The sequence below is a fragment of the Cuculus canorus genome, chromosome 6 (genome assembly GCF_017976375.1).
Source record: "Cuculus canorus isolate bCucCan1 chromosome 6, bCucCan1.pri, whole genome shotgun sequence".
In the NCBI taxonomy this organism is placed as follows: domain Eukaryota; kingdom Metazoa; phylum Chordata; class Aves; order Cuculiformes; family Cuculidae; genus Cuculus; species Cuculus canorus.
Genome location: NC_071406.1, coordinates 15,497,874 through 15,524,453, shown reverse-complemented (window position 1 = coordinate 15,524,453; position 26,580 = coordinate 15,497,874). Strand labels below are relative to the sequence as shown.

Genomic DNA, 26,580 nt, shown 5'->3' with positions numbered 1-26,580 from the left:
GTTCTGTTTAACTTCAGCTCAGTCTTTGTGAGGAACACATTGCATTACTATAGAAATAAATCTTCACTTTCTGAGGCAGAAAAGGTATCCAGTGTACTGCAGGAATTTCCAGCTGAGACATGGCTGTAGGCTTTGGCCTTCTTCTACCTTCTCTATTCTGCTCTTCTTTGTGTGCAGAGCACTCAGAGTTCTGTGTTTCAGTAACTGCTGTTGCACCCCTTTCGGTTATTTTCCTTTGTTTCAACGACATCTTTTGTGTTATCTGCTGCTAAATTGTCCTTGTGAAACTTCCTCTCACTCTTACACTGGCCCTTATCCATAGCTACAATCTGATCCTGGAAGTAATTAGATAGTGTTGTTGGCTGGTGCTATCAGTTACCATGATAGGCAAAAATCAGAAGATTGTGGGAAAACTTGTTTTTCATGAAATCTTTGGCCATCAGAATGACTTGGCTACATCAAGAATAGAACGCACAAATCAAAGTGCCTATTGTTGGAAAGTATGTTAAAAGCCAGAATGAAGGGAAAGATATGCCTTTGTGCCATGACCTGAAATTCATCAATTTCTAGTTCGGCCTATAAACTTACCGATAAGGAATTTATATTAGAAAGACAGTTTCTACCTGTCTCATTCTCATCAGCCAAATCATGCTGAGAAGACAGCAGCCACAGAAAGCCCCAGGAATACTTACTTAAATACTCCAAGCAGATCTCTAGCTTTGCACTTCAAAGGTTTAAAACCAGTACAACTAGCTTTTATGTTAATGTAGACAGTGGTGAGTTTTTCCTGCTAAATTTGTCAGTAAATTTCTTAAACCGTCTCCTCCAACTCTGATTTTTCAATAAAACATGACTTTTATTAATTTTGATAATTTTTTTCCTAGTTTAAACTGATGCCATTCCACTTTGGCTGAGTAAAACTTGCTTGAAAGAGGCAGGTCCAGCAGTGAAAATGTCTATTTGAGGTTCAGCACTCTACTTGTTTTGCTCTGCCCTTCCTCTGACAGTTGCAATGGGTTTTTTTTTTATTCTTTAAATTACAAATTTGAACAACTAAAAGACATAAATAACTTCCTGCTCAGAATTTATGACATTGGCTTTAAAATAGAATCATAGAATCATAGAATGGTTTGAGTTGGAAGGAACCTTAAAGATCATCCATTTCCAACCCCCCGCCATCGGTGGGAACATCTTCCACTAGATCAAGTTGCTCTAAGCTTCATCCAGTCTGGCCTTAAACGTCTCCAGGGACAGGCTATCTGACTTCTCTAGACAATCTGTTCCAGTACCTCACCATCCACTTTTTTATTTGTCCTTTCTTTCATATCTGAACTTTATTTGAGTCTTACTTTCCAGACCTTCTCTACAATACTAAAGACAAACAAGCTTTGTAGATGAAAGTGCTTTATGAAGTGCTTAGGGACATGGTTTAGGGAGTGTTAGGAATGGTTGGACTCGATGATCCAATGGGTCCTTTCCAACCTTGTGATTCTGTGATTCTGTGAAAACTGAGATGTTGGCATGATTTTATAACTTCAAGAAACAGGCCTTTAAGGGAAACACAAAGTATTATGAGAATCCTGATAAAGATGCAAGACTTATCAGTGCACTACTTTAGAAGTGTTACTATGTCAAGACATTCCAATTGACAAGTCATTCAACTTACATGGTGCTGATAAGGGGCATATTTATTCTCAGAATACTTATTCCCATCCAGAATAGGAAGCATAGATTTTAAGTCCTGCTACTTGCAGAACTTGTTATGGGGAAAGGCAGGGAAAAGGCATTACAGGAAAACTGTACCTGCAAAGGGATCCCCATTTGTCACATCATCCTACAGGACAGATCTAATCTACTGCAGCAAACTACCAAATATCTGCTGTGTAATCCACAAGGGCAATTTGATGGGCTAACGTAGACCTTGTCCCAGATTTCTCAGTCTCTCTCTCATTTTAAGATAAAACGCCAAACTAAAGCTGAACAAGTGCTAACTGCCAAGTGGTGCTGAATACAGAAAGAAAAGCCCAAGAGTACAGCTCACATTGCCATGATCTCCTTGCAGTTGTGGGTGATATTACTGTTTTGGAGCCAGTGAGTCAATCTGAGTGAATATAGAGATATCTATATGTGATAAACAGCTTTTACAACACAGTTTTCAAAGCCACTCAACACTGGTAAGGCAGCACTGCTCCTGCTACTGACTTTCAGGATTTTCCTACCCACAAGCTTGTGCTTTTGATTCTTAGCAACATAAGCCATCCTTTATCATAATGCTCTGTTGCTGCCTGCTTGTGCTTACAATCTCAGGTGAAGCCTTGGCTGCTAAATTATACTCAAGTAAGTCTCTAAATGCTTTCTTGTCCAACTTATTTTCCCTCTTGATGTGCTTGTTCTTTACATAAGAAGTGTTTGAAATTCATTCAAAGCCTGTGAATGATGAGATCAGTTCCTTAGGGCTGTAGTTTCCTTCTTAGGACTTAGGTGTGCAGATGAAGAAATGCACTGTAAGATTTCATCTTTAACCAGCACAACTAACCACCTTCTGAAAAACAGTGCTGTTAGTGGGACTTTTGCAGGTGGGGAAATGGAGGTATATATGGACTTGCTTTGTAGAACCACCCCAAATATTGACCGCGTTGCTGCAGGAAGTTGGATGTAAGTAATCTGTAGTCCAAAATGTGTCTTTAGAATTCGACTATTAAATGTTTACTGGTTTTCTCTTAAATATTAGTACTATCTATCTGTGCACTTGCAGTAACAAGGCAGATATTCAAACTGAATAATATCAAGTTCACGATTCAGGCCAGATGTAAATGCAGTTCAGAGAAGGATTTTGCCTCTGTGTCAATTTTCTTTTCATACATTCATACATTTGAAAGAGCATTTTAAGAATAACTGGAGCTTAATTAAATACAGTTTCATAGAATCATAGAATCATAGAATGATTTGGGTTGAAAGGGACCTTAAAAATCATCTAGTTCCACCCCCCCTGCCATGGGCAGGGACACGTCCCACTAGATCAGGCTACTCAAGGCCCCATCCAACCTGGCCTTGAACACTTCCAGAGATGGGGAATCCACAACTTCCCTGGGCAACCGGTTCCTGTGTCTCACCACACTCATCATGAAGAATTTCTTCCTAATGTCTGGTCTAAATCTTCCCCCCTCCAATTTAAAGCCATTCCTCTTTGGCCTATCACCCCACACCCTTGTGAAAAAGTCCCTCCCCAGCTTTCTTGTACACCCCCTTCAGGTACTGGAAGGTCGCTATAAGGTCTCCTCTGAGTCTTCTCTTCTCCAGGCTGAACAACCCCAACTCTCTCATCCTGTCCTCATAGCAGAGGTGCTCCAGCCCTTTGAACATCTTGGTAGCCCTCCTCTGGGCCTGTTCCAACAGTTCTGTATCTTTCTTATGTTGGCGATTCCAGAACTGGATACAATACTCTAGGTGGTGTCTCACAGGAACTGAGTAGAGGGGCAGAATCACCTCCCTCGACCAGTTGGCCACACTTCTTTTGATGCAGCCTAGGATACTGTTGGCTTTCTGGGCTGTGAGAACACATTGTTGGCTCATGTCAAGCTTCTCATCAATCAGCACCCCAAATCCTTCTCAGCAGGGTGGCTCACAATTATGTAGTCTCCAATCCTGTATTGAAACCATGGATTGCCTCAATCCAGGTGTAGGACCTTTCTCTTGTCTTTGTTGAACCGCATGAGATTCACAGAGGCCCACTTCTCCAGTTCATCCAGGTTCCTCTGGAAGACATCCTGTGCTTCTGGTGTGACAACTGCACCATTCAGCTTGTTGTCATCTCCAAACTTGCTGAGGGTGCACTCGCTCTTGCTGTCTACATCATCAGTGAAAATTTTAAACAGTACTGGTCCCAGTATGGAACCCTGAGGGATGATACTTGTCATGGATCTCTATCTGGACACCGAGTTATCTACTCAGTAATGCTGAGTCTAGTAAATTATTGGATACTTTTTGGTTTGGGTTACTTGACCTTCCACAACATACTATACTAATTTTGCCGTATTTTAAAAAGAGTTGTAATTTTAAAGCAAGACTACCTTTTTACATAGGATTTAGGCAGGGTTTCAAAAGCACTTTTCACTAATCTAATTGCTTCCACTGAAGACCATAGTAAGATATTTGATTGGGTACAGTAAAATGTTACAAACATCTGAATGCATTGCGGAATCTACAGAGTCCACCAGGAAGCTTTTGCAATTGTTAAAAAATGTATTGTAATATAACTTTTGCACATTTTTATTTTTTAATATGATGTATATTAAAATATATTTTTAAAACTATTCATTTCCTAGGGTGTCTTTTTCTTCTTTGTTTGGTTTTCTGCAGTCACTATTCCTCTTGACTGTAAAAGCAGATCTTAATGTGTCCCTATTGTCATCACTAATGCAAGACTTTACATTTAGTATGGAAGAAATAATGAAGTCTTAACATCTCCATTGTTTATGCAACTGTGGTATGTCCTCCTTGCCCTTTGGTTTATGTTTGTGCCTTGCCAACACGTTGCATTCATGAGAAAATCATTAATCTATTAACCTTAGCGTAGCGATTTAATTTACAAGCTATAGTTAGAACTGGTTCACTGCAGCTGCATGTGTAAAAATGGGCTGAACAACTTCTGAAAACTTCGTGTTAAAAATATTCTAATTGCTCAAGCTGCTCTCTGGCCTGTGTTACCATATCAGATGCATTCCACTGAGGCCTTTCTGGATTAAAAAAAAGTGTCATTACCTATTCTAATATTTGCGAGTAAGTGTGTGTTGCCCTGCCAGAGCTGGCATATCTTATCCCAAAGGGTCATCAGTGTGAACCCATCATTTTGACACATTCTGCTGAAAAAGTCATCACTGTCTCCCATTAGATAATGAAACACATCAAGGCTGTTCTTTCAAAATTAAGGAACAGTTTCTCATCTGTCAATCTGGACAGAACACAGACTAATTTGGCTTCCATCTATATACTAAATTATTATAAGGACAATAATGGTGACCTACAACAACAACTACATGATCTACACAGTAAATGGACTGTGATACAAATGCAAGGTAAAGCATGCAGATTAAAAATATCTACAAAATTAAAATGTACTGGGCCCAATCCTCTTGCAATCCTAGCTAGCAAGTACTATACTTTGTCATTAATTCTGAGAAGGCATAATCCAGCCCCATTCAATTAAAATAAAGGTCTGTTCAAGATGTCTCACACTTTGCAATGCAGCAAGGATAAAAGAACATTATGAAATTATTTTAATGAGATTAGGATTGCCACATAATTTTAGCAGTTCACATCTGATCCTGATAGACAGTGTCAGTAAAATATTTTTATACCATTATGCAATGTTACAAAATAAATAAGAGGAAATATGTTTTCCAGTGTCAGAGGGAGTAACGGTTTCATTCACACAGTTTTTCCTTCTTTTGAGATGTTGAATTGCACTTGTTTTAGGGAAAATCAGAGATGGACAGATATAATAAAAGTCATATTGTCAAAAAATAATCGTGATATCCCTTAATGATAAGAAGGAGAAGGTAAAAATGTTAACGAAATTTTGGAAATTAATTTTAGGTGAAGAATAACATGGATGCTTTAAAACTGAACAGATATTTGATGTTTTGAACTAAAAATTTTGACTAAAAATTACAAAAGAGAAGAAAATTGTCTTTTAAAGGATTACATGATCCAAACAAAATACAGATTTTTTTTGTTAAATAAAACTATTCGGTTTATTCCCCCAAAGAGCTGAACAAAACCCTAATTCCCCTTTCACTTCAAGTCACATATTCTTTTTTTTCATTTGCACTAACTAGCAACCTACATTAAAGTACTTTAGCTCCTTAGCTCAGGGTGGCTGAATACCAACTACTGTTTCTAATGGTAATTAAGTAAAGTGCATCCAGTAAGAGCATTAAAATGGCAATCTCCTCTTAGAAGTACTATCAATGTTACAACCTCAAAGGTCCCATGCAGAGCAGTACTTGAAATTGAGCTTATTGTAGGTGCGTGCCCCCCGGCAACATAATTAATGTGATCTGTGTAGTCACACTAATGTATATCAACAATGTTGTGTGTGGCAACTTGCAAGTTGTGCTCTGTTTTGTCTGACTCATGCTTATAGTTATATCACTGCAAAAAGTTCCTTACTTTTCCATGCAGATATGTTAATGTAACCAGGTCACCATTTACATTTTTCTTCCATAACCATCAAAGTCAGCTTATGCTCCAAATGTGCAACATCTTGCTGGGGATGATAAATTGACCTGGTATTGCTTCATTAAAGAAGGAGTGACAAATGGGGTATGAATCAATCCATAAGGTACAGTCTATGATGAGGATTTTTTCTGCATATGTTCCTCCTCCCACCTCCCTCCTCGTTACTGCAATAGTGTACTCATTTTGAAGGCTTTTTAGTTGGGAAGGTTTTGAAAGAAACACTAAATATCCAGTGAATCTGCCAAATAATTTCTACCTGACTTTCCTCCAAAGTCAACGACTTCAAGCTCTAGTCGTTTTTGCTGAATCAAAATGGGAACAAAACAGCTGTTTGCACATTACTGAGATCAAAGCTGAATGAAAAAGAGACACTGGTTTAACTGATTAACCATGGCAAATGATCACAGGTAATCAAAGGAGCTGACTATGGATATAGTGAAAGACCATCTGACAAGCTGTAACAGATACTTGTAATTCTTGAGAAACAGTGCATGAAAGAAGCACACCTCATTGACCTAAACTTTTCATGTTAGAAATGAAAGTCTAAAAATTTAAGCCAGGACATTTCAGAGCAAAGTCAAAGGCCAAGAGGTCTTGGAGGACACGAGAATTCCTTCCCAAGCCCTTGTGTAAATGGTTATATGATGTAGAAAGACAATTTAACTGCAAAACTACTTGTAATTATTTACCAATATGTCCTTTTAATTTGTACCTAACAGGTCTACCAGCCTCCATCCTTTCTCTCAGGTGTTTTGACCATGTCGTCAGAGGATAATGTGATCTTCATGTTTTTGTGTTTGATTTTACGTTCTCAATAACTTCCTAAGATTAGGTTTTAGTTTATATTTGGAACATATCCTCTTTATGTACATGGCGCTGTTCAAGACAAACAGTTAAAATTAGTCTCCCTGACTAAGACAGACTGAACTGCTTGTTAGTAGTTGAAATATTTCACTTGAATACATTCAACAGCATTTTTGTGCTGATTTTCTCCGTTCCTGCTGTGTGCTTGCCCATGTAGCCTTCACATGTTTTGACTCTATTATTCAACCCTAACTGTTTTTAGAGGAAGAACAGGCAAAGATAAGCACTTTGCCTCAATTTTCATGAAAACTCTAGATTGGAGAGAAAAGGAAGACTAAAGTAGTTCAGCAGTGAACGAAAGGCAGTGAGGCCTCAGCAATTTTAATTTTTGTTTATCAGTAGCCAGTTCTCCAATCACCATGTGCTTAACGGTCATCATGCACACAGGTTCAGAGGAGTTGCAGCAAGGTTCTTCCCCTCCGCATGGAGAGTTACTGTGGAGGACAGCTAGTGTATGCTGGGAGTGGGATTTAGAGGGTAGAGACACAAATCCAAAAGCAAAAGTATTTCACTGGTTATGTTGCTGGAAGAAAACTTGTTTTAATGAACACTGATATGAAAAAAACATGGCCATTATTCTGTTAAGGCTGATAAATATTTATTCATCAACTTCAGATGAAAAAGCTTGAACTTGTGCTTAAATTACAGGTGACAGGAACAAATTGCAGGAGATGTCATCTAGAAATGACCTGGAACTTGGTGAAAGCATGCAGTTATGCACAAAGATACTATCCTGACAATTCAAAGAATGTAATGCCAGGCTACTAGCCTCAGAAAAGTATAATAATTTTCCTAACAAGGGTAGGTTTCTTCCTTTATGCCTCATTCCCACAACCAACATTATGTAGCAAAGCAGTCCAATAGGTGACAATTCTTGGAAACAGGAGCTCTTTGTGCTCCATTCACTAGCTTATTTGATATGAATTGTATTCAGCTACATCCAGCTCATACACTGGTGCGCGCCTAAGGCACTATCTACTGAGCATTGCAAGTAGAAATGTCAGGACATTTAGCATATGTTCTTTAGGGACAGAGAGATCTTTCCTGGAGCACTGACTAGGTTAATATTATTAATGAAGATATCTGAAGTGGAAACAATCTTCCAAATGCTTTAAATATTAAGCATATTAAACAATGAAAATAAAACATATTGAAACACCTTAGAAACTTGCAAGGCAAATAGTAGCTCAAGGCAATAACATTTCTAGTTTTCCAAGGATTCTGCAATGAATATGAAGATTTCTTTTGCATATCTTTTCCATTTAAAAAGAACTCAATTGTCTGAATCGAGTTGAGCAATTTCAGCAAAATAGTTTTACCTTCAATCTTTCATCAGAGCAATCCTGGACAGATTGTGCAATAATTGTTAAAAGGGGGGAGGGAATGTCTCACTTGTCAATTTTTTTTTGGACAGTTGTTGGGCATTATTTGACAAATAGCATACTGAATGCATTAACAGAGTTGAGCATGAGAAAATCTCCATGGAAGCCACATTATGAAAGTGTTTCAGCATAGGACTTACATTGTTCTGAGATTCATGAACAACTCATTACTAATGTTTCTCTCTTCTAATAAAACATGAATAGTAAGCACCATGTAGCTAATAACCAGCCTGGCAAGATATTTGACTACTGAAAGGAGTCTATGCGACCTAAACTGTCTCCACTGTGCAGGTTACTAGCTGGCAACTGGACAAGCTGTTTTTTGTAGGTGCCTTCCAACTCCCTCTCCTCTCCTCTCCTCTCCTCTCCTCTCCTCTCCTCTCCTCTCCTCTCCTCTCCTCTCCTCTCCTCTCCTCTCCTCTCCTCTCCTCTCCTCTCCTCTCCTCTCCTCTCCTCTCCTCTCCTCTCCTCTCCTCTCCTCTCCTCTCCTCTCCTCTCCTCTCCTCTCCTCTCCTCTCCTCTCCTCTCCTCTCCTCTCCTCTCCTCTCCTCTCTCCTCTCTCGACATGCCTTACTGCACTGAGACCATTCAGTTCCAACAGAAGTGTAATGAAAACTGAGGGATGAGGTAGGAATTTTTCAACCAAGCTGCAAATCCAGAGAACTAGGTTAGATTAGAAGCCTAGTTTTCTGGTGTCTATAATAAGGGAAAATAAATCCCAGTCACTACTATTAGCATTACTTTACCATCCTTTTCCAAACCTGATGCTGAAGGCTGAGCCTTTCCATAAGGAAGTCAGAGCCTTTTCATAGAACTTTCAACATGTGTGGGTCAGAAGGACCAGATCTTTCCTACAAGTGCTTAAATAGTATCTTGCATTCTGCTTTTGCCTGCTGAGTTGCAGTTATTTTTATACAAGCAACGTTATTTTTCCAAAATTTAATGCTATTACCAACTAGAAAAGGACTCAATTTAGTTTAATCTCCTGATACGGAGTCCTTTTTGTCTTACTGCTCACTTGAACAGCTCTCTGTATACAAATGTTGATTTTCACACAACCAATAGTAAGATAACAATTTCTGAGGCTTCTGCTTCTCTTTAAAATCTGTTTGAAACCGGTCAGAAGATCCAAAAGTTCTTGATGGGAAGTGACAGATGGATGAACAGATGATTAAGCAGACACATAGTCAGCAGTAACACATAAGACTAATTTCATCAGGAAACTGGACTGAAAACAAAAGTAGTAGTGAGCTCTTAGATAATATTCGTATTTTGGTCACCAGTTTAAAAATACCTTTTTTTTTGTGACTATTTCAAAACTTGTAGAACTTGTCATAAGCGATTTAAACAGCAAAGCACAAAACCAAAAGGACATTGCTAAGATTTTTTTTTCAGCTTCTTTTTTGGTCAGAATGCTACATTTTTACAGTTTGGACTATATTTTAAATCTTTAAAGCCAGATTCAGCTTGGACAGTCCTGGCAATTTCAATGGAGGATTAATGTGTCTCATTAAGGAAAGACATATGGTCTAGCACTTTTCAATAGCAACAAATGCTTGCTACAGCACTTCTCTGATCAACATATATTTGACTTACTGTAAAGCTTTTGGGCTACTCCTTTCCAAAATGCGTGAAATATACGTGCAGGAAAGCCGAGAATGTATTGTTATGATTCGATCTGGCTGCTACATTCCAGCAGAAAAGGGCATTCTTGTTCCTAACCCTTTTTCTTTCAAGCTGATACACCAGAAAACCAGCCCACCAAAAGGAAAGAGGTATAAGGTATTTACTTATTGCCAAACTGATCCAAGTCACCATGAGGTCTGACTACAGGTTGATCTGAAAACCAGAAGGGGTTTACTATGTGCAGAGATGGCAAGAAGCAGGAGTGTTCTTTTAGGTGGGTGAGGTACATTATAGACCTGCAGCCAGAAAAAACCCAGATTCTCCAAAAGAGAAGCACAAAGAGAAAAACAGCTGGCTAAAGCTGGAGATTTCCTTCATAGATTGGTCTGAACAGAACAGAAAACTTCAGATTTTCAAATGACTTCTTTGAAACATAGTGGCTGTAGAAGGCCATGGAAAAATTTTGGCTTGGTATTTCCTGTGTAAGTATTCATTGGAATGCATTAACATGTAAGGACCCTCTCTCAGCTGTCAAAACAGGGATCCTAGGGCAGAGCTGTTACTCTTTATCTCCCGCCCTGTTTGGCAGATACTGCTCCTCCATAGCCGAATCAGCAGCAATCACGCTCTGCAGCAAAGCAGCAGCAGCAGTCCCTGCTGTCCTATTTACATTTGTATCAAAGCAGGGCACTGTTCCAACACAAAATTAAATATCCAGGGGTACACATACAACGTGGGTTTTGCAAAAGCTCTCTCTGTTAAACCGCTTCCTCTGTCTTCGAAGCTGGTGGTAGATCTCCCATGCATTCCAACTGCTCAGCTTGGCCAGTGGTGAAAGCTTTTGAGAACTGTATTTTACGGATACTAGAAACATGATAGAACCAAGGATTAATTGTAAAGATCACCATATGTAGACTCTGTCCACTACCTCTGCTTTCTGCCTTCTCAGTTTAATTAATGAGTTTACACTGCTAAGCAGGCTGCAAAAATCTGCCTTATCAAGCAGTCATGAGAGAGCCTGCAAAATTCTCAAAGCCCTTTCATAACATACCTAAACTATTTGCAATTGCCTACAGAGAAGTATGCTTTGGAACAGCATCAAAGGTCAATTTATCCCACTGAAACACCTATTAGTATAAAGAGAATGAAAAAAAAAAAAAAGCACTAGCACAGCCCTGGAAAATATGAACTCATAAGTAGAGTTCAGCCAGAGCAGACTCCCATTAAACTTGAACAGCCCAGATATGCATGAACTGCAGTTTATTTCAGGGCAACTTCTGCAGTACTTCATGTCATGGCAAGGCTCGGACACAAGTATATACTTGTTAGAGAGGAGAAAAGCCCACACCCCTTTTGCATTTTTTTGTTCCGCCTGCATAAATGGAATAGAAAACTGAAAGAAGTGGAAAGTTTCTAGTGGAAGCGGAAAACTTCAAAGTGGAAAACTAAAAGCCCACAGTACTACAGGGCCTATCTGTCAAATTTAATTCCTACTCCCACAAGCCCTCCCCTGTGCCCCTGCCCCCTCTGTAAGAGCTAAGCACAAAGGCAGAAGCTCTAAGGCTTTTTTTCATCCTCTTTGTTTCTGGGAGTCCCTTTAGGAGACAGTAAGCAAGAAGTGTTTTATTAAGCACATGCTTTATAAAGAAGGGACATACACAGCAGCTTGGATTTACGTCCTTAAAGCCTTCCACTGAAGATTTTTGTCTGACAATTTGGAGGTTCACTGAATGAGGAGGGCAGAAGGAGTGGCAGACTTTCCCTATCCTACTTGCATTCCCAGACAAGGGCTAGGCATGTTGGCACCCCTGTGCAGTGCTGAGTTGCATGGATAGCTTCAGGCAACAGCCTTTGCTGTCACTGGGGCTGGCTACTGCAGCATAGTTGGCTCTGGAGGGGACAAAAGGATAAAGTCCTGGCTACACGCATTTCTGTGTGGCTCCTAGAGGCGTTGTGGTTACCTAGGGAACAAGGCAGAGGAGTGCCTTGCTCCCTGACACAAGCTCTGCCTCCAGTAATGCCGAGCTCCCAAGGCTGAATTCCTTCAACTACAAGTTAAAGGAACTCGTTCAAGAAGAGGGAAGAGGGGGAGGTAAGGTTCAGTCCTGCCAAGTGCTGAGTGTAGATGTGAGCAGGAGGTTAAAGTCTTTCATATGAGAAATTCTGGTAAATGCAAAAGCTTTTATACCCCAAGGCAACCTTTTAAACACTGAAATACTAATTCTGGCTTAAGAATTTCCCGTGCCTCAGATCCCTAGATGGTTGTCCTGTGCTTTAACTCTCCATTAGGCATCTGCTACTGGCTCTAGCAGGGAAGACGGACCATCGGCTCCATGCTCACTACAGTACTTTCATGGGCAGAGCTGAAAAAGAGTTTAAGTCCTGGTTAGGCAAGAACATTCGGCACCATCAGGATCAAACCTGCCTCGGCAATGGCTTCTCATAGATACTGTAGCAGAGGTGGCAATGTCTCTGGGAAATAAAGCCTCTTTTTCTTAATACTGGTGTAACCTAACACCCATCTGGTAATGGCCAAGAGAAACATACAGACAGCTCTAGCAATGCCACAACATCACTTCATTATGCAGTGGCAGAGAAACAAAGGATGGGAAAAATTGGTACCAAATTCCATTAGCTAGAGGTTGGATTGGAAATGTCCCAGCAAGGATGGAGATTGAGAAATACAGATATGTGTGTCCTGTGAGTCAGGAGAGATGATATAGCTCTCAGCCACAGCTGTTATGTGAAGACTTTGTGCCTGTTAGGGGGCTGGGTTTGCATTAAGGAGGAATTTCCTCACTATGAGAGTGCTGAGACACTGGCAGAGGCTGCACAGGGAAGCCGTGGGTGCCCCATCCCTGAAGGTGTTCAAGGCCAGGTTGGATGGGCCTTGGGCAGCCTGATCCAGTGGGATGTCCCTGCCCATGGCAGGGGGGTTGGAACCGGATGATCTTTAAGGTCCCTTCCAAAACAAACTATTCTATGATTTGTTGGTAGATCTCCCCTCACCCAGGATTATGTTCAGTGTAGGGGAGAAGTACCCTCTTAGGGATATGGATGCTTATGCCCACAGACAGCAAGCTGTTACCTTAACGTGCCAAATAGTGGCAAACAAAATGAAATGCGAAGTTGAACATTCACATTTATCAGTATCTCCCTGACAGTCTTCCCACAGCCACTCAGAAGTCCTGGGCCTAGCTGTGTGCTGCAGGGAGCAGGGCATGGCCAGGGAGGATTGATCCCTTAGGATTTGAGAGCCTCTTCTCAGGTATGAACTGTGAAGGAAATCGCTTAGGTGGAAAACAACATGTGCTCGGTGTTCCAGTTTCCAAGCCTATTTTCCTGAGGAAAATACATCACTCTCCTCTGGAATGAATCACAGACACAGTCTTTAATGACAGGACATGTGCCTCCCCCCCCCCCCCCCCCATTACTATTGCAATTTCATATCTGACAAAAATAGGCACCCAGACCTCCAAAGTAAGTAGCTTGTATTTTCCTCTCTGGCCACCTCCAGCAGCTGCCAGTGTCTGCAAAGTCCTGGGGCCGGGCTGTACCATATTTGAGAGGGAGGGAGATTTACCCAGCTATCGGGTACTTAGGTCCACTAAAAACAGCACAGTGGAAGCAGCAATATGGAAGCCATGTTCCCACATCTGCTCTGCTACTGGCCTCTGGAGAAAATAGGACACAGGATGTGTTTCCTGCCTGGGAAGGCTTGAAGCTGCCTGTGAAAGAAGGCACGACCTTTTCCTTAAAGGCAAGGCAAGTCATGGAGAGGGGGAAGGGGAAGAAGTCTAGGATACATTTATCTTATAAACAGTGTAGTGCAGTCATACCTCATCTTGTTTTCTCCACATGTTTAAAGCTGATTCTTACTTATTTAGCAATGACCCATTTAAACAGTTAAATCCATCTCTGCCACCCCATTGTTGCTCCAGTCAGTCATGAACCTTCTGACACAAGTCAGATGCTGTTGGGATGAAAGGTTTCATTCATCACAAGCAAAGGAAATAAGAGGAGGCACCTCAAGAAGAGAGGGGCTTGGCTAATGCTCTGTTTCCAGCTCACAAATGGTTATGTCCCTAGGATGCAGAGATTAAGCATCTCCCTGAAAACATGCAAGGAGGAAGGAGAGTCTTTGTCTGAGATTCACAGATTTTAATGAATTCCAGAAGGCGAAATCTTTTACTGAGAAGCAATAGCAAAGTTCAGAGAAATGCAAAAGCATTTATCTCCCTAGTCACATTCCTGCCTGCCAAAAGCAGGAGGGGTGATTTACTCCTCCTTGGTACAAAGAATCCCTCATGGATCATTAATCCACAGGGAGAATGAGCTTGGGAGCGGCAGACATCTTTTCTTAAAGAACCTTGAATCAGCAGGAAGTATTCTTCTTTGGGAGCATATAGGACCTGTTTATCTTTATTTGCTCCCCGCTACCCTCTGCCTTCAATAGTGGTTCCTACAAAAGCTCTAGTTACCATTGATAAATCACTTTCCCTGCATTAAAATCTGTGGTAATAGTATATGAGGCTGCCGTGAACTAAATCAAGGTGTTTGAAGCAGAATAATATTAAAATGTGAAGATCTGAAATCAGCAAATTCTGATCCAAAGTCCAAAGAAATCAATACGAGCAATCTCAAGTTCTAGGGTGTAAGTATCTCAACACCACCAACTTCAGCAATACAATGATAACTTGCAGCAAGTAAGACATTTCTTGAGAATCTCTGGAGAAATGTGAAGGAGACAGAAATGGTCAAATATTTGTTTACGTGCCAGGACTTCAGGTGAGGTAGTTTTCTGTTTACAGCTAGAGCTGATCAGAAAACATCCACTGAAAGATACGGTAGGAGAAGGATTAGATGTGGTGTACATCTCTTGTTATTATGTTCCCATTACTTTAGAAGTAATAAAGATGACTTCATTTTGTCTCACTCTGACTGTCTGAAACCACCTGAAGCTACTTCCATAATGCTTCACTTGATAAGTGAGAACCATTAAAGATTGGTTATATTTTGTCACGATATACAAGCATTCACAAATTGTCACTAGTCTGTAGTGGATGGTATTTTATACTGTTTACCTTGGTGAAAAAGTGTGCAACAGATAATTATATTCTTGTACTCAGCTCTCCCAAGAAGCACTCACTCCGTGCTCAGATTTGCCAGGTTCCACATAAGTCTTGTAAATTCACAACTTCGTTGCTGTAAATGACTTACAAGATCAGAAATGTGCCTGAAAGCAAAAATACAAAGCTGCCTGGTGTCCTTGGGTTTTTATGTACTTCTATGTGTCTGTGTATGCACACAGCATCCTTTATTTTTGTCCTTTGTCAAACACTGTGTAGCGCAGTAAGGTTTGATAAGTTGAAAATTATGAAGATTAGAACAATCATGTTTACATGTATTACCACCTGCTACTTCATTTCTTCCATGGTGCTTAAATGTTTAGGCATGTGGCTTTGAAACATGCTACCTTTAATGCACTTAAAAACTCTGCTGGATTTCCAGCTTGCTTTGATCTCCACAGCCTAGAGACTATCTCAGAGAATACAAATAAATAGGTTTAGGGGAAAAATATTTTCAAGGAGAAAGCCATAAAGTCCTTCCAACTTGCCAGCTGATGTCATATGTAAAGTTGTTTTTTGCATTTTATCCTTATGTTTCAGGAGGCTTAAATTTCTGCCCAGAATGAGCAACTTGATGAGGTGACTTGGGAAGACAGATGTGGTCAATGCCCCTTATCATGAGCACTGAAGAGGCAAATAATTATTTGGTGATTTTTTTTAGAAAGGAGATGGAAGAAAAGACGATTTCTGTCCTGAGGAATTTACAGACTAAACAAAGAAAAAAGGATAAGTTTATGCAATGGAGAAGACTGTATTTTGTTAAGAAGGAATGGGAAGGATATGAGAGGAAAGACATTAAGAGCTAGGTATTAACCACGATTAGGAAAGACACTTTGACAGGAGAGCTGGAAATAGAGGAAAGATGTGACTAACCCAAGCTATGAACAAACCAGCTTCTTTTGGGGGACATACAACAACATTTTTATCACCTTCCACCACACAAAGTCACCATGCATCACTGCCTTTATGGTAACGGCTTGGACTTGAAATAACCTCAAATTGTACCCTCTACAGCAAGTAAGTAGAAATGAGAGCTGGCTTCTTGTGTCATGGTGTGGGTTGGTTAACTTGAGAAGGAGGAAGCATAAACTGCAAAGACATGGTAAGGTGGGTGAACAAGTAAGCAGCACGGGAGAGGTGTTTGGAGGGACCAGATCCATCCAGCTCTACAAAGGTGAGATAATAGATGATTTTTCATTTTAAGGATAGTCAAGGGTCCTCACACAAACTGTTGCTTGGTCTTTAGGTATGGAGGAAAAGACGCCCCTCAGTGGGAGATGGGAAAATGCCAAAGGCAATCAACAAGGTTTCACTTGGTCCTTCTTCCATTAGGTGGATACAGTGTACACAAGGGGAACCTGCAAAGCAATATCCTCCTCCCTGACCAGGCGCTGTTCTTCTTGGCTGTGTTGGTGTCAGTGGAAGCCATTCACTCCACTCTTCTTCATGACTGGAACAGGGATAGGATCAGTAATAGGAAAAGTGATGGGTGTGCAGAGCATACTGAGTGGTTTTGAAAAGGAGTGAGAAAACCATCACTTCCCCTCTTCCCAAAGCAAAAGGGAAGCTGGAACGGAAGCATGGCTCTCAATGGCAGTTTTATTTCCTGGTCTGCTCTGCTCAACGTGTCATGAAGGTTTCTCTGTAGAGATGCAGCCTAATCCTGTGTATATCCCCCTGTTTCCACCAAGGGCTTAATTGCCATTAGTAACTGGTAGTATAGGCTTCTTTAAAACAAAAAGTCCCCATGAGCTCAGTGAAGGAAAAAACAGATCTCTATGCAACAGATTCCAAAAAATCAAAAGTCCACTGGCACAATTATGGAAATTAAAGAAAGGAAGGCAGTAATGAATTCCCCCAGTTGTATGAATGTAAGAAGTGTGTCCCATGTTGTAAACAAATAATGCTGTGTGATAACAGATAAGATATGGAGTGGGGAGGTGTTTCATAGCGAACAGTAAAGATGAGAGAGCAAAGAGAAAGCAATGGAGAAGAGGAGAAGTGAGATGGAAGAGGGGGCCACGGCCAGAGGAAACAAGGTCTCAACCCAGAGAAGGAAGATTTATGTCTTCCTTCCCATTGCCAGGGTTGTAGAAGGTCCTTTAAATGGAGGAAATGACATTTAACAGCTGAGACCTGTGTGTCTCTCTTATGTTGAGATATGAGCACTTACCTGTGGATGGAGAAATGGACAGACAGGAAGGATTAGAAGGTGCAGAGGATATCTAAACTAGGCAACTTGAGAAGGCAGGTGTGAGAGAGAGGTAATGATAGACTAGTCTGCTCCCTGAGAGCATCCTTGTATGACAGATACATTAAGAAATTTAATTTTCTGTTTTCTGTATTGGATAAGAAAAGGAGCTTGCTCATGCCACTTGAAGGAACCATCAACAGTTAGAAGAACAACTTCTGCTAGCTCATGAATGCTGGTTATTAAAGCCTCAAGAAACAACAGACTCTACTTAAAATGTAGTTTCATAGCAAATTTGTAAATTTCTAGCTCTAATAGATATTAAGAAAACCTTGAAAGCTGAATTCGACAATATATCCATATAGACCCCAGAAGACTGAAATAAAATATGAAAATTCAGACTGTCATTTTAAAAGTACTTCAGAATTTTTCAAAACATACATAAGTTTCCTGAATTCTTGGATGATGGCACTTTCATGGTAGCTCTTCATAATTCACTAGAAATATATTTTCCCTCTACTCATTCATACAAATAACTCTTTAATCACTTGTGGTTAAGTGATTTAGAGGCTAGTTGTTTTACATAAGGATTATCTAGTTTACTTAAAACTCGCTATCAAGAGCTGCTTTTTCATCCCTTTTTAAATGACTGAAATTTTTGAAATATCCAAGCAGCAGATGAGAAGCATCTTGGTTTTGTCTTAGTAAGAAGTTTTTTTTTTTTTTTTTTGAAAGAAAACAAGCTTATTTTTCTGGTGTAAAGAGAACAGATTTGCCTACACAAAAGGATCAAGTTAACCTGGAGTAACAATTCTATGAAAGCTATTCCAGTATAAATTAATTTTCCCATAACTGCTTGAAACAGACAAAGAATTACATAATATGATTGAACTAAATCTTGAATAAGCATTCTGTTTCCAATGGAGGGCAGACATTCTTTAAAGAATAACTTATTTCAGCATGAATATGCTAAAATGACCATTTTTTTTTCAGAAAACTCTCTTGAAGATGCAACTATCAAATTCTCCCAGCACAGATGAACTACCCTTATCAGGGAGTGGGTGCAGTGATAGGACAAGGGGTAGTGGTTTTAAGCTGAAAGAGAGTAGATTTAGATTAGATATTAGGAAGAAATTTTTTACTGTGAGGGTGGTGAAGCACTGGCACAGGTTGTGCGAAGAAGTTGTGGGTGCCCCATCCCTGGAGGTGTTCACGGCCAAGTTAGATGAGGCTTTAAGCAACCTGATCTAGTGGAAGGTGTCCTTGTCCATGGCAGGGAGGTGGATCTAGATGATCTTTAAGGTCCCTTCCAACCCAAACTGTTCTATGATTCTATGATTCTATGATAATATAAAAAGGGAAACATGATCTTATGAGTGTTGGTCTCTGAATAGAGATGTGATCAGGAAAATAAAACTCTACACCCAGAAGCCTGACTAATGAAGAGCCCTATAAGTACTGGAAAAGGGTGGTGTGCATATATATGTACACATACAGATATATAGTATACTATATATACTTAAACTCTATATTTATATATATAGGTATATAAAGAATTTAAACCCATTTTCTAGGTTTCATGTCACTAAAATAATCTGTTTGCCAATCTAAACACCTATACATAAGTAAATACTTAGAGTCCGAGTCTGCATTGCTGTGACATTGTCACACAGACTTTTTATAATGTGGACTGTCTTATAAAACTAGACGTTTTAAACACGCAGTTGCCTGTAAAATAGGAATTTATCACTCAAGATAACATAGAGCTGTCTCAGGGTGTGTTCAAAAGCCCCCCTGCAACTTGCCGATAAAAAGCTTAACTCCATTTCAGGGCTTATCTGAAGAAGAAAGAGGTAGACACTCATGAAATAACTGATTTTTTTTTTTTCGAAGATGAAAAAGAGAGGGAGAGGAAAGGAAAAAAAAATCACTTTAAAACTCCAATGCAGTACAGCAAGTTTAACCCATTGAGATTTTAAGCGAAGTTTTCTGCTTCATCAGGAAGAACCCTGTGGTGAAACATATGTCAGAAGAGAGAAAGATACAGAAACTGGCCTCCTTTGCAGATAAGAAGATTAATTAAGAGGAAAATCACTTAGCCAGATGTCTCATTGGTGAAACTACACGTGCAAGGTACATCCTCAATAAGAAAGCACCATAGCATGGACAGTGCGTTTGATTTCCATGCTAACATTGAAGAGAGAGGAATCTGGTGTGAATTAGATCATGCAGTCTCTTGGAGAAATGGAGGAGTACAAATCTCATTTCAGCTAAAAATTATGAGCTGCATAACTGTTGTTATAAAGTTACAGTATTGTTACTTGACACAGCTGAATTAGGGATCACAAACAAATCATCCAGAGAAGACAGTCCTTTTCTCCATTTGTGTTCATAAATTGTTAGCAAACGAAACTTGATTGCTCCAAATGATACTTTCCTTCATTCGCCAAGTAGTTTTTCAGAATTCTTTGCAGCTGGTGAATTTTTCATCAACTCATTATAGAGGTAACACCATCAAATTCATTTCACTTAGGAACTTAAGTCTTTCAGAAGTAAGTAAAGCACAGTCTGTCTGCTGTCCACATGCTTGCCCAGATAAGGTGTTCATGTATTCTTGTCACTGTGGCATGTGGGTATGCTCAAGTTTTCCAGGCATTTCCTATCACAACTTGGATATGAAGCAAGAAAATATAAACAAAGATCCTACTAGTGCCAAACACCATGTTTTAAAGTTTTCTGATTTTATTGTGGGAAACAAATAGGATAGTTGCTGAGTTCTTAGCTATTTTTTTTCCTGCAAAATGCATTACAAAATTAGAGAGTGGGAAACAATGAACTGTTGCCCCAGTGGATCTACTGGAATCCTACCTTCTGGGTGCTATACATGCCTTCCCATAGGCAAAAGTGGCCTTTCCAGCAGTGCCCCAGAAAAGCAGTCATTTGTCTTCTACCTGTAATCTGCCTTCTCCCTAAGTAGCCTTTTGAAGAAAGGTTGCCTATACAGCACCTACCACAATCAGATCCCTCTGTTGGTTTAAATTTTTCTGTGCTATAGGAATACTAATCCACCCCAACAATAGAGACAGGCACTCCACAGAGCAGACACACAAACAGACTTTCATTAGAGAATGCAGTCCCGAAAGCCTGTTTTACAAAAGGCTTTGCTGATTGGACTCTCTCATTTGAACAGTGATGGATACAGGGTATGTTCCACAAGAGTCTAGAAAGAAAGGTGCAGCAGTATCAGCAATGAGATGCAGACACCGCACAATCCAGTTCTATGAATAGGCTTAAGCACATAACAGCCATAACCTGAATATTTAACATCTACTGTATAAATCATTGCCTTTTTTCTTCTTTTTTTCTTTTCCTCTTTTCTTTTTTTTTTTTTTTCAAAAAGCAGTGCCCAGAAATGCTGACAACTGTATATTTTTGAAAAGCACACTTCTATTTGAGTGGACAGCCCCCCCCATTCCCTCCAGTTTAGCAGTATGTCAACATTTCTGCTGTTAACTACTGAAATTTCAGGTGCATTCTGAGCCTTTCAATTTGCAGACTTTCACATCAACATTTCAGGCACTAGGGTGTTGGTGAGAGCCCTGGGATATAAAGCCAAATTTTCCAATTCATATGCACTGTGGTAGGAGATAAATACACAAGTAGAGGCATTCAATTTACATAAATGCTTGTGGGACACGTTTTGAGAATTTTGTGCTAAAAATGAGAGGTTATTATAATTTATAGGTTTATTTGCTTATAAGTGCTCACAGGCTTACCAGTGAAGACCAAAATTTTCATAATCAATAGCCTCCATTTTTGTTTATTAGTTACTGTCACAGACAAGTGGTTCTGTTGATTAAGGGCAATGAAATCAAATCTACTGCCAAGGCAGTGAAAAACGTGATTAAAAGTGTACAGGGATCATTTATGGCTTTTCAAAGGCCATGTGTGCAAGGTAAGTGATATTGTTCCAGGAACATTTAACGGACTAGTTTGCAGACTCAAAATATATCTCATAATGTGCTCAAGATAGGGCAAAGCTGTTCTCAGAACACGGTTTGCCGTTCACAGCTGTAAGTCACTATGCCTTTATCGTGGGCCACCTTTGCCAAGCTCTCAGCCTCTCTGGAGGGGACAGCCCAGCTTTTTGCCAGAAACTAGCTGTCATTTTGGCAGGTGAGAAGCTGGGCACGATGGAGCCGAGACCTCCTGCCTGCAGGAGAGAGGCTGCTCCCTGTGACCAGGGCAGGGCTTGCATCTGGGGTACTGCTGAAACACAGCTGGCAATGCAGGTGGAAAGCGTACAGCTCAGAAAGCTTGCTTTGCTTTGCCCTGTTCCTGACCTCTTCCTCTCTTTGCAGCTGGGGCATGGCCTGATGTGCAGTCTTGCCTCCTGCACTGCTTCCCTACCCACCCAGAAGGAAGACCTTACCTGCTGGTAGGTGATGATGAAGAGAAGCCTCCACATACTGCTCTCTTTAACCACTAATTCCTTTGACAGCTGGCATTTGAAGTATAAGAGGCCCCAGATAAAACATAGCCAGCATACCAAGTACAGATTAAATCCTTCAAGGTGCAGAACACCTTCTCCGAGGGGATGAACACCTTTGACCCGAAGAGATGGCTTTGCATAGATCACTGCCTCCCCAGACTGAACCATTGAACCATCGACCCGGTGACGTCTATTTACGTGAGTCTTTCACCTCATTTGAGCTATCCCATTGCCTTGGAAATGGGTTGCTGCGGTCTAAAAGGAAGAGGGCAAAAGCTGCAGTCTGAACAGGGATTGCCAAACTTGCAGAATTTCTCAGATTTTGTAGTAAATCAGCTGGCTGCTGCCTGTATATCTGAGCAGAAGTGAGAGGAAGAAAATGCATAACCAGAAAGTGATGCATTTAAAAGTGATGCATTTAAAAATCAGCAGGTTCACATTCCAGTGAGGCTAAATCTCTTTTATATCATCATCATAATAACAATAATAAGAAAAAAAATCCAGGAGATATATTCACAGCACAATATTGTATTGAATCTCAGCTAATAACATTTAAACCAAACTCCATTTTTGGCTTTGGTAACTGACTTCTTTATTTAGGTATTTCATTTTACTCCAGTCAAACACAGCTGTCCATTAGCAATGAGCAATGGAGTAAATATGCACACACTGCCTAACACCAGCAGGGTGAATTACTGGCTCTCTTGCCTCTCTGTTGAGTATACAGAGAGCCCACTCAGAGTGACGGGATATCTGAGCTGGGCATGGGAAGTGCCTGAGGTTAGATGGTGTGATATTCCTGTATAGAGGCAGAATACATTTCCATGGTTTACAGAGTTGAATATTTTAAACCTGAAACAGTAACCCAGCTCCACCTGGATTGCCAGGATCATACTGTATTTATAGAATGAATAAAAATTCCTTATCAAACACGAGCGAATACAAGGAGATAAGCAAAGAACATGAGCAATTAGATAACTTAACATTGTTCAGTTTACATCAGTAGGCAGCTGCTCTGTGGTCTCACCTGCAGGTACTCAGCAAAAAAAATAATATATTCAGTAATGTCAAAGGTTTTTTGCTGATTCTTCATGCATTTTCACACCAATTTCAAGGGTTTTCACTATGGTTATGAAGCAAATCTATTTTCCCAACTACTCTGTCTCTGTGGCAAGCATCTGCTGTCCATGCTGTGCAGTGCCTGTCAATACACCTATCTTTCTAAATATTATTTCTTGCAAAACTTGCTGGAATTTTATTAAGAAATAAGACCCTTTTTCCAAAGACCTACCCCCAAAACCTCAGTCATAAAAACAATGCACCAAACTTGCATTATACAGGAATTTAGTACTATCAGACTTCCCTCTAATTTAATTTTTCTCTTAATCTGTAAATTTGATCCATGTAATTTAATAAAAAAGACAAAGACAGACTGAAATAAAATACAAGAACATCATGGCTAAATTAGTAAGAAAAATTATAAGGCCAAATAAAGAACAGATAGTCACTACTTTTTCAGTCAGAATACATCTTCTAGATAGATTGCAAGCCACTTGTTTTCACTGCAATCATATAATCATAAAATGATTCAAGCTGAGAATTCCTGCCCAGATTTTGGAAAAAACAAGAGAACTTGATGGATCAGCCTTTTTTTTTATTATGAACAGACAAAAAGGCCCACAGGTTGCTAACTCCTCATCCAGATCCACCCTAGGGCCTTCTGTGGGGTCCTCTGGCAACCTGGGTCTGTCAGATAAGTGATTTGTAATGCATTCAGGACTATAGAATTGGTCCTGGACTTGTCATCTGGCCAAGCCTGTCACAAAAGAGACCAGATCGGGTCTGGACCCTTACTGGCACCACACAATGAGCAAAATGCACCTCAATGAGTTACAACTACCCTCTTGCACATGCTTGAAGAGGACCAATGGTAGTAGCTTACTCAAGCTTTTCCAAACTTAAACTCTCAGAATCCTGAATTAGCTTGCATACTTCTTTCCTATCAGTAAAAGAAAACAAGCTGTAGTAGAAACAATAGAAAACAAGTTATAATATTTTAAAATGCTGAATAAAACAGAATAAAATATAATACAAATCTAGCATCTAATCTTTCTTGTTGATTGTAACTTGCAAAAAGGACTAAAGGGTAAATAGAAATTGCTGGTCAGGATTCCAGAGGTGCTGCTCACTGTGTATTTCTGCTGGATCAGCCTGTCTCATTCAAAGCCTGGGAAACCTCATTAGTGTCAACATTCATACAGAAAAAATATTCTTACAGCAATATCTGTATCAAATCCTGAATAGCGGGCAGCTCCCAGCAGCACTGTCTGTCCTTTCTGCCTTCATTACAGATATCATGTATGATAAACAGTTCTGCTGCTGATGGTTTGTTCATTAAAAATAATGCAAAACTACTGTCTTGAATTAAACCAGGAAAGATTACAGTAAAGCTGTAAAAGAGATATGGAGCTATTGCAGCACCAAACCCCCAGAATTTTCCCATTGACTTTTCTCAGCTTATCAAATCAGAATCCACCTCCTTCCCTTCTGCTTTCTTTTTAATACTGTCCCAAAATGAACACCGCCATGCTGCAGCTGAGCCTCTGTGCTCACTTGACTGTTTGGACCAAATTATCGTTTTTCAAATTTCCTGAAATATGCAGAGTTATGCCAGCTGCAGACTTGCCATCCTATACCCTCTCTTGCAGCGAAACTAATTTGCTTGTCCTTAAGCCCATGTTTCTAAATTTTCAGGAGCAGAAACACATTGTGGCTTTAAATATAGCTTGTCAGTTTGTGGCTTACGTCTCATGTTACACACAGACAGTTTGAGACTCTAAACAGGAGTCGGGCAGCACCATTAATATCTCAGAAAAGCATCAGTACTCTTTCAAAATGCTCTATATTTTCATTCCTGAAGGCAGGGGGGAGGGGAAAACATTCAAATGAAACTTTTCTAAGCCAGGGTTTAGGCGGAAACGTTACTAACTTGGCTCAGTCCTATTCAGGAGCCAGAGTCTGCAGAGTTCGTTTCAGTTCTTCACACACATACTCACACACAAAGAATAAAAAAGGAAAACAGTTTTGTCACAACTTTTTTCCTTCAGGATTAGTCTCAGGCGTTCTTTTGGTTTTTTTTTTAACATATGAAGCGGTTAGACAAGCTTTTCCTTAAGCGGCAAACTCATAAATGCACTCTTCTGTAAGAGGGGGAGGGAGGATAAGGGTACTCACGTGGTTGAGATGTCGTATTGTTTTGGTAACTCATAATTTACGCCTTTGAAAAATGCCTTATTTGTGTTGACAGTCTCTCTTCCCTGCTCAGAACCGACGACGGGATTGAACAAAACAGCTGGAAGAGCCCAGGAAAATGCTCCTCTTGTTCGGGCTCTCCTTGCCTGGCTCCTGACCTCTTTGCAACTGGAAAAGGAAACAGCACATGTGTCATTCTCTTTTGCCTGTGTAGCTCACATGAGCGGGGAGGGGCACCCATTTGCAGATAGCAGTAACTGTATTCAAGTTTTGCAATGTATTCCACCCTTTTGCTTTTACTAGCCAGCAACTAGTGGAAAGAAAACACTCTTTTCATTCTTAGCCAAATCTAGACACACCTATTAAATTTACTTCCCAAACCCCTACTCACCAGTGTGATATTGTTTCTTTCAAGAGCAAAACTTGCTGCTGACTCCCTTCCCAAAATACCTATCATCAGTGGGTGAGAGTGAAAGTAGGGCTTTCAATTTTCATTGCCCGGCAGCATCCTTAGCACTCACAGTCTAACTGGTTCTGTCCTTTTAACAGGTGAAAATTGAGACTGACAATTACTTGGTCAGAGTAGCTATGTCAGCATATAGCATTCATTTACACTGTGCGAAGAACAAGGAGGAATGTGCAGCTGTGACACAGGCTGAGACACAGGTAACTCCTGTCTTGGCTCTGACACAGGCTTCTTAAGACACCTTGGGCAAAGCATTTAACTTCTGCTTCAATTCGCCGTCTGTAGAATAAAGGTGATACAACTGATTTCCTCCCAGTCTTAGTATATTTATTTTAATCTGCTGGAAGCTTTTGTTTATAAATAAGATACCTGTGTTGGTCTACATGGGTTAATTTTACTCATACTCTGCAGCAAGTTTTTGAGCATGGATTAGGCTACCAGCTCCCACATTTATATTGCTACCATTTAAAGCTATCTATTTGGCTCTTCGCATTCTATACTACAATCAGCAGTATGTAGATTTTATAAATGTGCACACACAGTCAGTCTGCTGTTGACGTGGGCTAGGACTTCTAGGTCATACCAAAATACATGTGATTTACAATACACATGTCTTAGACTCTAAGAAGAGTGGACAAAGTTTTCATTTTCCAAGTCTCCCTGAATCAGGATGAGTTAACTGCCTGTCTCTGACAGAAAAAAACATAGTAACCATCGGAATGGAAGTGGAAAAAAACAGAGTCATGAAATTCAGGCTGAGACTCATCCTGTTTTGCAAAACTGTTGCAGGATATTTCTGTAAAATCATCTCAGTGACCTCCTACAAGAAACCAATGCTGCAAACTTGGTTCACAGTGTTTATTTAACAGCTAGGATGGAAAGAACAGTAACTTATTTACACATGAACGACAAATAACAGCTTGTTTGTGATCACAGAT

General features: G+C 40.1%; 1 protein-coding gene across 1 annotated transcript in view; it reads right to left on the bottom strand.

Moving 5' to 3' along the window:
- Positions 1–25,360, bottom strand: part of GYPC (glycophorin C (Gerbich blood group)) — a 39,813-nt gene extending 14,453 nt beyond the window's left edge. Inside the window, exon 1 of the mRNA XM_054070115.1 lies at positions 25,159–25,360. Within this exon, the coding sequence (XP_053926090.1) occupies positions 25,159–25,192 (34 nt within the window). The 5' untranslated portion in view covers positions 25,193–25,360. The remainder of the gene's footprint in view (positions 1–25,158) is intronic.
- Between the last annotated feature and the right edge of the window lie 1,220 nt (positions 25,361–26,580).